The 13,544-nt window shown below is 40.2% G+C and overlaps 1 protein-coding gene across 1 annotated transcript in view; it reads left to right on the top strand.

Annotated features, from left to right (window-relative positions):
* ERC2 (ELKS/RAB6-interacting/CAST family member 2) overlaps positions 1 to 13,544 on the top strand; it is a gene marked incomplete at its 3' end in the record, with an annotated part of 881,167 nt that overhangs the window by 22,694 nt on the left and 844,929 nt on the right. Inside the window, exon 2 of the mRNA XM_079794619.1 lies at positions 7,861 to 8,657. Coding sequence (XP_079650745.1) covers positions 8,001 to 8,657 — 657 coding nt within the window. The 5' untranslated portion in view covers positions 7,861 to 8,000. The remainder of the gene's footprint in view (positions 1 to 7,860; positions 8,658 to 13,544) is intronic.

Raw genomic sequence — 13,544 nt, 5'->3', positions numbered from 1 at the left:
CATTATGCTTTGAAAGAACATAGCTGAGATGTGATAGACCTTGGAGGGTGTACTGTCGATGCTGTGATCTAAACCAGCGGTCGGCAACTGGTGGTCCGTTTAGATTCTAAAGGATGAGTGGAATCAGCTCTCATCATCCTTTAGATTCTAAAGGATGTTCTCATCAGAGAACAGCACAGGTGAAGGCTCTGAGATAGGAAGTGACTGGATGCATTTGAGCATCAGAAAGAAAACCTGGGCTGAGTCAGTGAAGGAGAGAGTGGCAGGAGAGGGGCTGGAACTGTTGGCCAGATCTCGTAGGGCCTCTGGCCACGGGAAGGAGTTTGGTCTTTGTCCAAAGAGCACTGGGAAGTACTAGACAGTTTTAAGTGGGTAAGGGGAGATATTTTGTGATCAGAATTGTTACCTTACAATAGTTTTGCTGATGTGTGAGGAATAGAGGAGGAGGATTGGAGGCGTGACCATGCTTGAGGAGGGTAAGGGATAGCTTAAGGAAGTCATGCCGGTGCAATTGGGTAGTGATAGTAGAAGCAGAAAACAAGGAAACAGGTTGAGAAGTTTGGAGGTAGAATTGGTAGGATTTGGTAATGGACTTGAAGTGGGTGGTGAGTAGATGAATTCTTATCTAAGTTCTTTTATAAGGGTAGAAGTAGTAAAATTTAAATGCCTAAAGGGGCAAGCATGAGAAAGTGAGACTGAATGTAAGGTAACAGGAGAGGAGGGGACTGGAGGGTGCATGTTCTCTCTTGAAGGGGCAGCTGCTGATTGGCTCTCACCAGTCATTGCCAGGTAGAGAAGTAGGCCCGACATTGTCAAGTTTTCAGGTTTTTCAGGAGCTAGAATCTGGATTTCAATGTGAAATGTCCGTATCTCTCTATGTTGGCAACTATATCAAAATTCTAAAGAGCACTGGGATAGTCCTATACAACACATCTGCTGGCAGCATCTGGCTCCTAGACAGCCACTTCTTGCTTGAGATCTGTTCAGCACCATGTCTTCCCCTGGAACGGTTTTAGAATTAACTGGAGTCTGTTACACAAACTTTTAAAAAGTGTTAAGGATGCCAGTAAGGAAAAAAAAAAAAGATTATATTTTAAGTTGGGCTAAATCTTGGGAGATACTGATGATCTCAGCTCACATGGCCTGTCCGCAGGGCTCAGGTGATGGACTGAGACTGAGATATGTGGAAATAAACTTAACCTAATTTAGAGCACATAGCAGGAAATGCTTTTGTCTTAAAATAGACGATTCTAGACCATGATAGTCTGAGATGCCTGAGGTAGAGAGGAATCAAGTCTCTCTCTACCTTCTTTCCTTCTAAGCTTACAGTTGAGTCCTTAAGCCATTTAAGAGAGTGAGTGGATGCGTGTATATTTTATTTATGAATCCATATTCAATTAGAGAAAGTATTCTTTTAGGTTCATAAAACTGTCTTTGATTTTATTTTGCATTGTTGCCTTAAATGGACCTAATTCTTGGACTTCGAATTTTATTCATGAGGTGCTTTTAAAGGGAAAGGTGTTGCGCAGTTTAATTTCTTTGAGGTCATTCTCAGCAACACATTTCTGTTTCTGTGTACAGTTTGGTCTTATTAATAACGTATCCTTCTGAGGATTGTACATCACTAATACACAAGAAGGCAGGTGTTTTTAAGAGTTTACAAGAATGCTCAATGATTGAGCTTATCGTGGCTTCATAATAATATTTAAAACAGTATGATCTTAACTGCTACCTAATTTCCTGCAATGCATTTATAGGTGGGAAAAGCTCAGAAATGGTTTTCTTGAAGTCAGTAATAGGAAATAGAAGACATTATTGCATTATTGATTGCTGAATAAAGTTGATCTTTTTGCTGTTTCTCAGGGATTCATTTTACAGAACTTAAAAAAACACACAACAAAAAACAAATCAGGATAGACGAGAATTAGAAGACGACAACCAAAAAAGCCCGACTGTCAAAACAAGCGCCTAAAACTGTATCAGGCAACTAAACACAGCTGGGGCAGGGGGAGGGGCTGTGGTGACTCAGTGGAACAAGTAGGAATCCTGAGACTTGGGACACGACAGCCATGGGAACTCACCTTTGGCTTACCATGACAACTGGCCTTTTTAATTTTTTAAATCTTTGTATTGATTTCAGAGAAAGGGAGAGGGAGAGAGAGATAAAAACATCAATGATGAGAGAGAATCATTGATTGGCTGCCTTCTGCATGACCCCCACTGGAGATCAAGCCTACAACCTGGACATGTGCCCTGACTGGGAATCGAACTGAGACCTCTTGGTTCATAGTTCGACGCTCAACCACTGAGCCATGCCAGTGGGACATCAACTGGCCTTTACCCCATCTGTAAAAACCACATCACTCTATGTGCTTTCCAGGTGAAATTGTTCCAGTAAACCATTCCTGCTCTTTGTAAATTTGGTAGAAGAAACTACTTCTAATAAGTAAAGTGTTGGGCCTAGGTTGCTAATTATAATTTACTGTTAAGAAGCACATGTATAGTGGTGAAGAAATTATTCTGTTACCATTTAAATGTTCTCTTGAGTTCTTATTTGATTTGCTAAATTCTGTGGAATTGTACATAATACCTCTTGTCTGGTGGGATGTTGGAATAAGCAACATCAACCTGTTTCCTCATCTCTTAGACACACAGACTGCTGATGACTCACTTGTGTTCCTTTTGACGTTCTGTCTTCCATATGGGGTGTTTGAAAAATAAATACAAAATTATATTTGTTTCTTGTCCTAGTAAGGCTAAAATTCCAACCAGTCATCATTTTGGTCTTCTCTATTACTCTGTTAGAGCTCAATTCTGATTCTTTTTGGTCAATTTTATGTCCTTGTCCTTAAAGCAATGCCCAGTTCCTGTAACCACCTTCCCCTCAAATCATGTTAGATTTGTGATGAAGAAAACTCTGATAAAGTCTGTCCCATGGTTAAACTTCCCACAGGCAGGACCTGTGTCTGTCTCAGCCACTGCTTTATCCTCAGCATTCAACACTGGGACTGAAGCTGATGCTTAAAAAATATTAATTAAATAAATAAGTTTGAATGGTTAGGGAAAAGTTTTCAGGTGTTTTGAAGGGAAAAGCGTTCTCTCAAATAAATTTGGAAAAAGCTACATTGTATACTCAATTTTGGAATAGTCACAGTACACATCAGTGCCTTGGAGTCTTGGTGTACAAAGAAAACCCCATTAGCCTTGTTTATCTGAACATTGGCCACACTGTCGCGGAAGCACTGGCCCAAAGCAGAGCTGGTTAGCACAGTATTGGTATTCTTCATTAAGGTGTATTTACTGAAGATGCAGAGCTGTGATCCTGATTTGGGCATTTCAGGGATTTTTAGTTGCCTCAGGAGAAGCTAGTGGCTTCCAAGATATGTTGAGAGTAAAGAGTAAAGGCATTGGAGGAAAAATAGCCAAATGGTAAGGGTGTGAGTGTAAATTATTTCAACATTTCTGGGGGGAATTTTGATAGTGGGTATCAAGAACCTTTAAATTTCCATCTTATAATTCTACCTCTATAACTTTATCCTAGGGAAGTAATAAGAGATGTGTATAGAGTTTTATCAATCAGAATATTAATTATGATATTTCCATTAAAAATAACCTGTGTCTAATAACAGGTGATTGGTCAAAAATGATTAGGTAACCTTTCAATGAAACATTAAGTGACTATTTCAGTTCTTTGCTGTGTAACAATAACAAAAAAAAAACACCCCTTACCGTTGTCTATTTTTGAACAAGTGAAAGAAGAAAAAACGCAGCCCAAAGTTACTAAAGGAAGAAAATAACAAAGTTCAGAGCAGAAATATATGAAATAGAGAATGAAAAGACAATAGAAAAATCTTTATATAGTACTAGAGGCCCGGTGCACGAATCTGTGCACGGGTGGGGTCCCTTGGCCTGCCCAGCGATCCTGGTGATCAGGGGTGCGAGAGGTTGACTGAGGGGAGGTGCTGCGGGAGGTTGTCTGGCTGTGGGGAGGGGCCGAGGGAGGTTGTCTGGCCAAGGGGAGGGGCCGCGGGAAGGCCGCAGGAGATTGGCCAGCCACCCCAATTTGGGCCATTGGGGCCAGCCGGCTGGGGGGAGGGATTGCGGGAAGTTGGCTGTGGGAGCACACTGATCACCATGGAGCAGCTCCTGCGTTGAGCGTCTGCTCCTTGGTGGTCAGTGTGCGTTATAGCAACCGGTGGACGGTTCAGTGGACCGGTCGTTCAGTCGTTTGGTCGCTTACCTTTTATATATATAGATAGAAAATTTAAGGCAAGTAAACAAAAGGAAAAAAATGAAAATCCCTTGGATTCCCACCACTGTTAACATTTTGATGTGTGTCGTTTTAATCTTCTGCTAGTTAGTGTGTGTGCATGTGTCTTAACAAAAGTTTGAGTAAACCATAGAAATGTTTTGCAGCCTGTTCTTTGCTCCCCCACCAACCCCATTAGGCATGAACATCTTTTCATCTCATTAAATATTCATGTAAAGATCACATTATTTCACTGTCTGTCTCTCATCATTTATGTAAACTGAATTCCAATGGGTAGAACTATTGATTTACCCCTTTAAAAAAACACAACAGGTTATTTCTGCAAAAATCTTAGATATACAATGATTTTTTGTTTATTATCAAGTAAAACATAATTAAGCTCTGAGCAATGTACTAGTAAACATTTGAAACTAAGTTCTTTAGTTAGAGACAGGCATATAATTCTTTGTAGGGAATTTTTAGGGAAAGCAGAAGCATTTATGGAAAATATTTCTTCATACGATACGTAAGGACTTTTTCAGGTACAAGTGACAGATACCCCAACTAGAATTGAATGTAGAAATTTTACGGGTGAACATATCAGTTACCTGTTGAGCCAGTAATGTTGCAAAACAGCCAACCACAAAACATCAGTGACATACTAAGAAGCATTTGTTTAGTCCATGAGTGTATGGAGTTCAGTGGCTATTATAGATTGCTCCTGCATCTATAGTCAGTTGCTGGTTGACTAGGCACCTCTGCTGATCTTAGCTGGGCTTGCTCAGATGTCTTGGGGCTGGCTATTGGCTAGGACACACTGACCCTGCTTTATGTTTTTATTTTCCAGCAGGCTAGACTGGGCATGTTCTAACTCCTATGGCAGAAGAAAATGAGCAAGCGAGTAAATACACAAGTGCTATTTCAGGCCTCCACTTGCTTCACATTCGTTATCTCCTTATTGGCCAAAGCAAGCCATGCAACAGAACCCAGGGACAGATTGTGAGGGCACTGCCAAGGGGACAGATACAGGAATTGGGGCCATTAATGCAGCCAGTCTGCCTGGCATATGTAACTAAAATGGCCAAGGGATAGATATAGTTTCAATGACTGCTGGATCCAGGATTTCAAGTGATGTCACCTGGTCTGATTTCACACTATTAAAAGTTTGGCTCTGACTTTTTTTGCATTAGCTTCAGTCTCAGGGAAGCCCTTTTTACATGGTAGTACTAAGAAGTTCATCTTCAAAGCAAGTAATTCCAGCTGAAAAAGAGCTTATTTTTCCTAGTTGTTTCATCTAAAATGATGGTATGGAGTCTTTTGGACCAAGGTGGGCCACATGTTCATCCTAAACCATCTGCCATGTTTGAGGGATGGACTATGATGACTGGCCAGGCCTGGTTCATATTCTCACTCCAACCCTATCCAGGGTGGATTAGAGGGAATCAGCCTTATATAACCTAATGACTGTGAGTAGAAGGTTGGGACAATTTCTCTAAGGAAAATAGAGATAGTGTTACCAGAAAGTAGGGATGGGGAGGAGAGAAATGAATGATAAGCAGGTAAAAATAAAAGGTGCCTTGTATAATACTACTAATGTATTTATTGACACTACCAACAGAAATTATTGCTAGGCACCAAACTAGGTGGTTTATAAACATCATCTTTTTCTTAGGATACTATGAGTTAGATGAAATTACCCATATTTTATTGATTGGAGAAAGGAAGCTCATAACAGTTAAATAATTTGTCTAAGGTCACTCAGCTAGTCAGTTGTTAGAGTGGAGAGTTGAACCTCACTTTGGCCCTTTCCAGAATCTGTGCTGTTACTATCTTAAAGCTGAAGAAAAAGAGTGTACACCAAACACACCCTACGAGAAAGAGCAGGAGGCCGTGATGCATCCTGTTAAGGCCATTTGAATACCAGCACTGACTGGATAATCACAGTTTGTAGCCCTGGCTGCATAAACTCTGTACCAAAGTACTTCAGTAATGGTGACACGGAGCTTCTACTACTTTTCTCTAGGGGTTATGGAACTAGGGACTCTAACATGGTGCACTGTTCTGTGCCATTTCTGTACAGGTGTGGAATGGTTAATATGAATATTTAGATCAGCAGAAATGCAAAAGAAGTCCCCAAAGTTCCCAAAGGCTAGTCTGAAAGATGTATGTGAAAGGGGAAAGAGACAGGACTGTCATCTCTGATGATAGCACTTAGGATCCGGCTATATGTAGGGAGCCACCTATATTAGTTGAGCAACCTCTTTTTCCAAGATGGCCTATAGGTTCTAAATCACATATCGATGCCAGTTGATTGATGGTAAACCATCTAGAGTGCTGTGTTGAGAAGAGTTCTGAACCTAATGGAAAAGAGGACTGTGATGGATTAGTGATTTCTGTAGTGGGTACAAGAGTGGAGGTAACAACATGGTTGACAGTTATTTGACATCTTAGGAAACAACAGCTTCTCAGAGTCACTGTCAAGCCATTTGTGTATAGGGGTCATGCCTCCAGGACAGGGTATTTTATAACTCAGGTCTCTGTAATGAGACATCCTATGATCAATTTTCTGGAGGTTCCAACTGTCACTTAACACAGAGCTTCATTTTCCTAAGGAACAATTAGTGTGTTTTTTTTACGCTGAGAAATTTTGACCTTGCTTGGGAGCAAGGTGGGGAGAATTTACAAAATGTTTAGATGTAGTAAGTAAAATTTTGGGGTCACTTTTTTTAAAAAAAAAAACACATGGGTCGGTCTATCTATCATCTATCTATCTATCTATCTATCTATCTATCTATCTATCTACCTACCTACCTACCTACCTACCTACCTACCTACCAGTATCTATCTATCTATCTATCTATCTATCTATCTATCTACCTACCTACCTACCTATTGTTCATCTGTCATTAGCATCATTGATATCTACCTATTATTTACCTTAATAGACTTTATTTTTTAGAGTGGTTTAAGGTTCACAGCAAAATAGAACAGAGTTCCCACTGAGCTCTTGCTTCCACATATACACAGTCTCCCCGGTTATCAATCCTGCACCAGAGTGGTACATTTATTACAAACAGTGAACCTACATTGATACGTCATAATTATCCAAAGCCCATATTTTACATTAGGGCTCACTCTTGGTGTTGTACATTCTATAGGTTTAGACAAATGTATAAAGAAATGTATCCACCATGATGGTATCAAACAGAGTAGTTTCACTGCCTTAGAGATCCTCTGTGTTCCACCTATTCATCCCTCTCCCAGCAACCACTGATCCTAAACCCTAGCAACTACTGATTCTTTTACTGTGTCCATAGTTTTTCCTTTTCCAGTATGTCTTTTAGGTGGAATCATACATTATGTAGCCTTTTCATATTGCCTTCTTTCACTTAGTAATATACATTTAAATTTCCTCCATGTCTTTTCATGATTTGATAGCTCATTTCTCTTTAGCATTGAATAATATTCCATTATCTGAATGTACCACAGTTTATTTGTGCATTCACCTACTGGAGGACATCTTGGTTGTCTATATATTTAAAAACATAATGAAATTATAGTGAGAGTTCTAAAGAAGTTTGTTTTTGATGATCCTTTTTCTCATTTTTCAGATCTCTGATGGGAGTAATTTTCTGGTACAGACTATGAGTGGGATGCAGTGAAAATTCTGGCCAACAGTGAAAATTTTGGCTTTATCCTCAACTTAGTATAGCATTTCTTCTCTTCAGTCGCACCTCATAATAGAAGAAAAATGTATGGAAGCGCAAGAACAATCACCAATCTGGAAGGGAGCCCTTCCAGATCTCCTCGTTTGCCAAGGTCTCCTCGTTTGGGCCACCGAAGAACAAGTAGTGGGGGAGGTGGAGGAGCGGGCAAGACTCTGTCCATGGAGAATATCCAGTCCCTTAATGCAGCCTATGCTACGTCTGGACCCATGTATCTGAGTGATCATGAGGGGGTGGCTTCGACAACTTACCCAAAGGGCACCATGACTCTGGGAAGGGCCACAAATAGAGCTGTATATGGAGGTCGCGTCACAGCCATGGGGAGTAGTCCCAATATTGCTTCTGCTGGACTTTCCCACACAGATGTCCTTTCTTACACAGATCAACATGTAGGTCTGACCAGCTCATCCCATCATCACCACCACCAGGTCCCCTCCATGTTGAGGCAGGTAAGGGATAGCACAATGTTAGACCTTCAGGCCCAGCTCAAGGAACTGCAGAGAGAGAATGAACTCCTTCGGAAAGAGCTGGACATCAAGGATAGCAAGTTGGGATCTTCCATGAACAGTATCAAGACCTTCTGGAGTCCTGAGCTCAAGAAGGAGAGAGTCTTGAGGAAAGAAGAAGCAGCCCGGATGTCTGTCCTCAAGGAGCAGATGAGGGTTTCCCATGAAGAAAATCAGGTAGGTTATGGCTCATCTCAGTGTTTTGCTTTGCAAATGGTACCATGACCTGTGTAGAAGAAAGTTCGGCATTATCAAACAAGCTCCTACTTAGTATGTGTTTGACTTGGAGGCTACAAGAGGGCATAGGAAATATGAGATTACAGCTTGTGACCTCCTTATTTTCCAATGACATTTTCACACTGTTGTGGAAGAGGGAGAATCACTTGTCATTGCCTAACTTTGAGACTTGGTTAATTTTGTTTTCTTTTTCAGCAGTTACAACAGCAACTCAGATATACTTCCTTTGAATAGAAGAGGAAAGTGTTAATTTTTGCAAGAGTAGACATTTAAAATATATTTTTATTGATTTCAGAGAGAAAGGGAGAAGGAGAGACAGAAATATCAATGCTGAGAGAGAATCATTGATTGGCTGCCTCCTGAATGCTCCCCACTGGGGATCGAGCCCGCCACCCAGGCATGTGTCCTGACTGAGAATCGAACTCTGACCTCCTGGTTCATGGGTTGATGCTCGACCACTGAGCCACACTGGCCGGGCAAAAGTAGACATTTTAATAGCAACATTTAGAGGACCACATCTGACCAGTGAATTGATTTTTTTGAAGTATCAGCAGCATTATTTCTTTCTAGAATGAGTGGAGTTTGTTTTTCTAAATATCGAAGTGAACAATATTAAGTGGTGTTGGGTAGAATGGGCTTGATATGTTAGAGAAACACAACACATTTTTGCCTCATCCATTCAATATTAACCACATACTATGTGCAAGGCACCTTCATACTTTTCTTTGATCCATCTTCCATGTCATAGCAAGATTAGTTTTCCTAGCATCTACCTGAAGTTATGCCATTCCCTGCTTTAAAGCCCTCAGTCATTACTCATTGCCTCCAGAATGAAGTCTGCTTCTGTGGCTGAGCCTTCCACTGGAAAGCCTGACTAGCCTTTCCAGCATTATCTCATACCACCTCCCTCCACATCTCCTAGGCTACCAGAACCACCATGTGGTACTACCTGTAAATATTCAGGGTTTCCCACCTCCATACCTTTGCTCTTTCCATTATCTTCTACTAGAGGATGTCACAGCACCTCCTCTCACTGCCTCTTCCCTTTTAACCCAAGCCAGTCTTGATTTTCACATCCTACCTGTTCTGTGAGGCTCATTTATATGATGCTATTTTCATAAGGGCTTTGGAGTCAGACATTCCTGGGTTTAAATCCCAGCCTCGCCTTTTATTGGTAGTGAGATAAGTGCTAAGAGATGTGGAATAGATGGTGCTGTGCCATTTGGCTAAAAATGTTTCCAGATATTTGAGATAATTTAAATTTGGCTAAACTCGTGATTCTCCGGTAAGTGATCTTTGTGTTGGCCTAATGTAGTGCCCTGCCTTTCTTAGGGTCATTTGTGGACCCTGCTGTCTGTCTCCCTGGCTTCCAGCCTGTGGAGTCCAAGTACCCATAGAAGCATTTCTAATCTGTCGGAGAATCTGCTGTTTGTTCTGAGTGTGGAAAGCAATCATCTTATCCCTTTGGTTATCTGACAGTCTGCTAGTTTTCAGATGTGCAAATGAGATTTTCAGTTGGAACAGAAAGCCTTGTCCTTTACTCCTAATTCAAATTAATGCTCTTCACTGTTATTTATATTTTTTCTGACTTTGCTAGTTCATGCAAATCCTGTGAACCTGTTACAGCTATGAGTGTTTCCCCAGTCCTATACTGGTTTTCTTCCTTTTTTAGTTGTTTTGGGAAATGGTTACAGAAGCTTAGGAATAATGCATGTAGTGGCAAAATTGAAAGCTGTTATCTAAACTGTCAGTTCCAAAATTACTTTTATTTTATGCTTCGACCATTAAATGTTTTTGAGCATAGATTTCCCACTTACACATGTATATTTATTTATAAATTGCATGATGTGCTACTATGTTAATATATTGTCTTCTATGACAGTCACAAAAATTAAGTATGGAAAAGGCAAAGTAAAATAAATAGTATATTGAAGTAAATTTTAATGACACAAAGAAACATTTAACTCCTATTAAAAACACTTAAAATATATATTTTATTGATTTCAGAGAGGGAGGGAGAGATAAAGACATCACTGATGAGAGAGAACCATTGATTGGCTGCCTCCTGCACAACCCGGACTAGGGATCGAGCCTACAACCCAGGCATGTGCCTGACCAGGAATCGAATCATGACCTCCTGGTTCATAGGTCAACACGAAATCACTGAACCATCCCAGCCGGGCAGTAAAAACATCTAAAACCCCTTGTTCATTTCATGAGGGTTAGTTCAGTTTAAACTAGGTGACATTCACAATTCTATTTAACTATCCCATGTTACCCTAAGCTGGAAACAAGGGAAGAGTTGATTTAGGCTGCTCCCATTACCCCTTCCTTGTTCTGGAACCTATATGATCAGAGGCTACCTTGGGTGCTGTGCGTGATATATAACTGTGTAACATAGACCCAGTGAAAGCCCCAGTATTAACCTGTATATTAAATATAAGTATAATATAATTATTATTTTTAGGTTAAATATAAAAGGAGGAAGAAGCATGGAGAGTTTGAAAAGTCAATTTACTTGCAATATGAGGTAGTATTACAAAGTAAAGAATATTAAGATTGCCAAAAAGCAAGTTACTTAAAAAACCATTGAAGTGCCCCTTCTTCCCCTCTTGGAAGTCTGTTAGGATCCCTTTTAGGGGTATATGAGTACCTATTGGTCACGATAGGGTAGATCCTGATGCAATAATAAACAAGCTTCAAATCTCAGTGGCTTAACACATCAGAGATTTATTTTGTATTCACCTAAAGTATGAAGCAAGTCAAGTAGCTCTCCTCCAGGCAGTGACTCCGGATCCAGGCTTTCTGCATTTTGGTACATGGTTACAGGAGAGCGAGAGTGCCTAGAAATGGCATATTGGCTTCTCAATTCCTTGGATTGGAAGAGACACAATTGCAAGGGGCTGGGAGGTGTTGTCCTCTCCTCTTTCCAGGAAAGAGAGTTAGATATGAGGAAACTAGATATGAAGGAGCACTAGAAATTTCTACCAGTGGGATTTTTATGTTTGTCAAAAAGTGGAGCTAGATGAAATAAAGTTTGGGGAACAATGCAGACTTCTTGCTGCTGTTTCTGTTATTACTGCTGCTGCTACCAGCAGACATCTGTTGGGGGCCATTATGTGTTAGGCATTGTGCTTAGAGCTTTGTGTACCTTATCTTATTTAGTATTTGCATCAGTCATCTGAGGTAGGTGCTAGACTTTGTCTCATTTTACAGATGAAAAATAAATGTAGAGAGAATAAGCAGTTTGCCCAAATTCATACAGCTGATAATTGACAGAGCTGCAATTTCAAGCTTTGGTTTATTTCGTGCCAACATCTAAATCTTAACTTTATGTTCACTACCTTCTTATAGAATCACTGACCTGTAAATAGAATCTTACTATAATAGGAAGAGCATACTTCATATTGATTAGATGTAAAAAATGACTATAGACTGTCCCGGACTTACGATATTTCAACTTATGTTTTTTGACTGTATATTGGTGCAAAAGCAATATGCATTCAGCAGAAGGTGTACTCAGAATTTTGATATTTTCTTGGGCTACCAATATGTGGTATTATGCTCTGCTGTGATGCTGGGCAGTGGCAGTGAGCTGCACCTCACAGTCAGCCACGCAGTCATAACTGATACTCTACCGTGTGTTCCTGTGTTAGATGCTTTTGCTCAACTGTAGGCTATTGTAAGTGTTCTGAGCATGTTTAAGGTAGGCTGTGCTAAGCTATGATGTATGGTAGGTTAGATATATGAAATGCATGTTCAGATTGTGATATTTTCAACTTATGATTGGTTTATTAGGATGTAACCCTAGTGTAAGTTGAGGAGCATCTGTAGTTTTGATAGAATGATTAAGAATGTGATTTAGTTTACTTAGTACTTTCATTCTTTTTTTTAAAAAAAATATTTTTATTGATTTCAGAAAGGAAGGGAGGGGGAGAAAGAGAGAAACATCAATGATGAGAGAGACTCATTGATCGGCTGTCTCCTGCACGCCCCATACTGGGGATCGAGCCCACAACCTGGGCATGTGCCCTGACTGGGAATTGAACCCTGACCTCCTGGTTCCTAGGTCGACGCTCAACCACTGAGCCACGCTGGCTGGGCAGTACTTTCATTCTTAATTAGGACTTTATTTGTTTTTCCTATAAATGGTTTTTGTGCTGGTTAGAATTTCTACCATTTACTATCACTTACTATAATTACCCTTTAAAGGAAAAGACATGGAAACATTTTCTGCAAGGGAGAAAAGAATGTATAAGAGATAGGGGACACTTGATTATGTTTTTTTTTTATTATTATTATCTACAACAATCGAATAGTTCTACCAGAGAGTATTTGGATAATTGGAATTTTAGTAACTTAAATTCAGATGACCTAAGACAATATGAATTGCACTATGTGAATAGAAATGAGAGGCAGGTCCATTACTGAGTGAAGGTGAGAAAGCTAGAATGCTCGTGCTTATGGTATTTATAGTTCTGTGAATTTAATGCTCATTAGCATAGACCTTTTATCCTTATGCACAGTATTGTTGGGGGTTACCCCTCACATGTTCTTTTGCAGTAGATTTTGAAGTTGTAGTGGTTCTTACCAAGGGAGCTGAACCCAACTCAAGATCTAAGGTAGGATGTTGCATGCCCTTCCTGTGTTACAAGAAATACTGGACTGTTTGAAATCTTGGAGCCAGTGGTAGGTGGCTATGACCAAATTTCTCCTGTGCTAAGGGATGATACTACTCAGGTTTCTGGATGGATATTATACCCCAGACCCCCCTCCAAGGCCCTACTTCTCAGCCATACAGAGCTGCATGAGTAGAAATGCATTTGT

Source organism: Cnephaeus nilssonii (assembly GCF_951640355.1).
Source record: "Cnephaeus nilssonii genome assembly, chromosome: 17".
NCBI lineage: Eukaryota > Metazoa > Chordata > Mammalia > Chiroptera > Vespertilionidae > Cnephaeus > Cnephaeus nilssonii.
The sequence above is the reverse complement of the archived record's forward strand: the minus strand, read 5'-3'. Positions and strand labels throughout refer to the sequence as shown.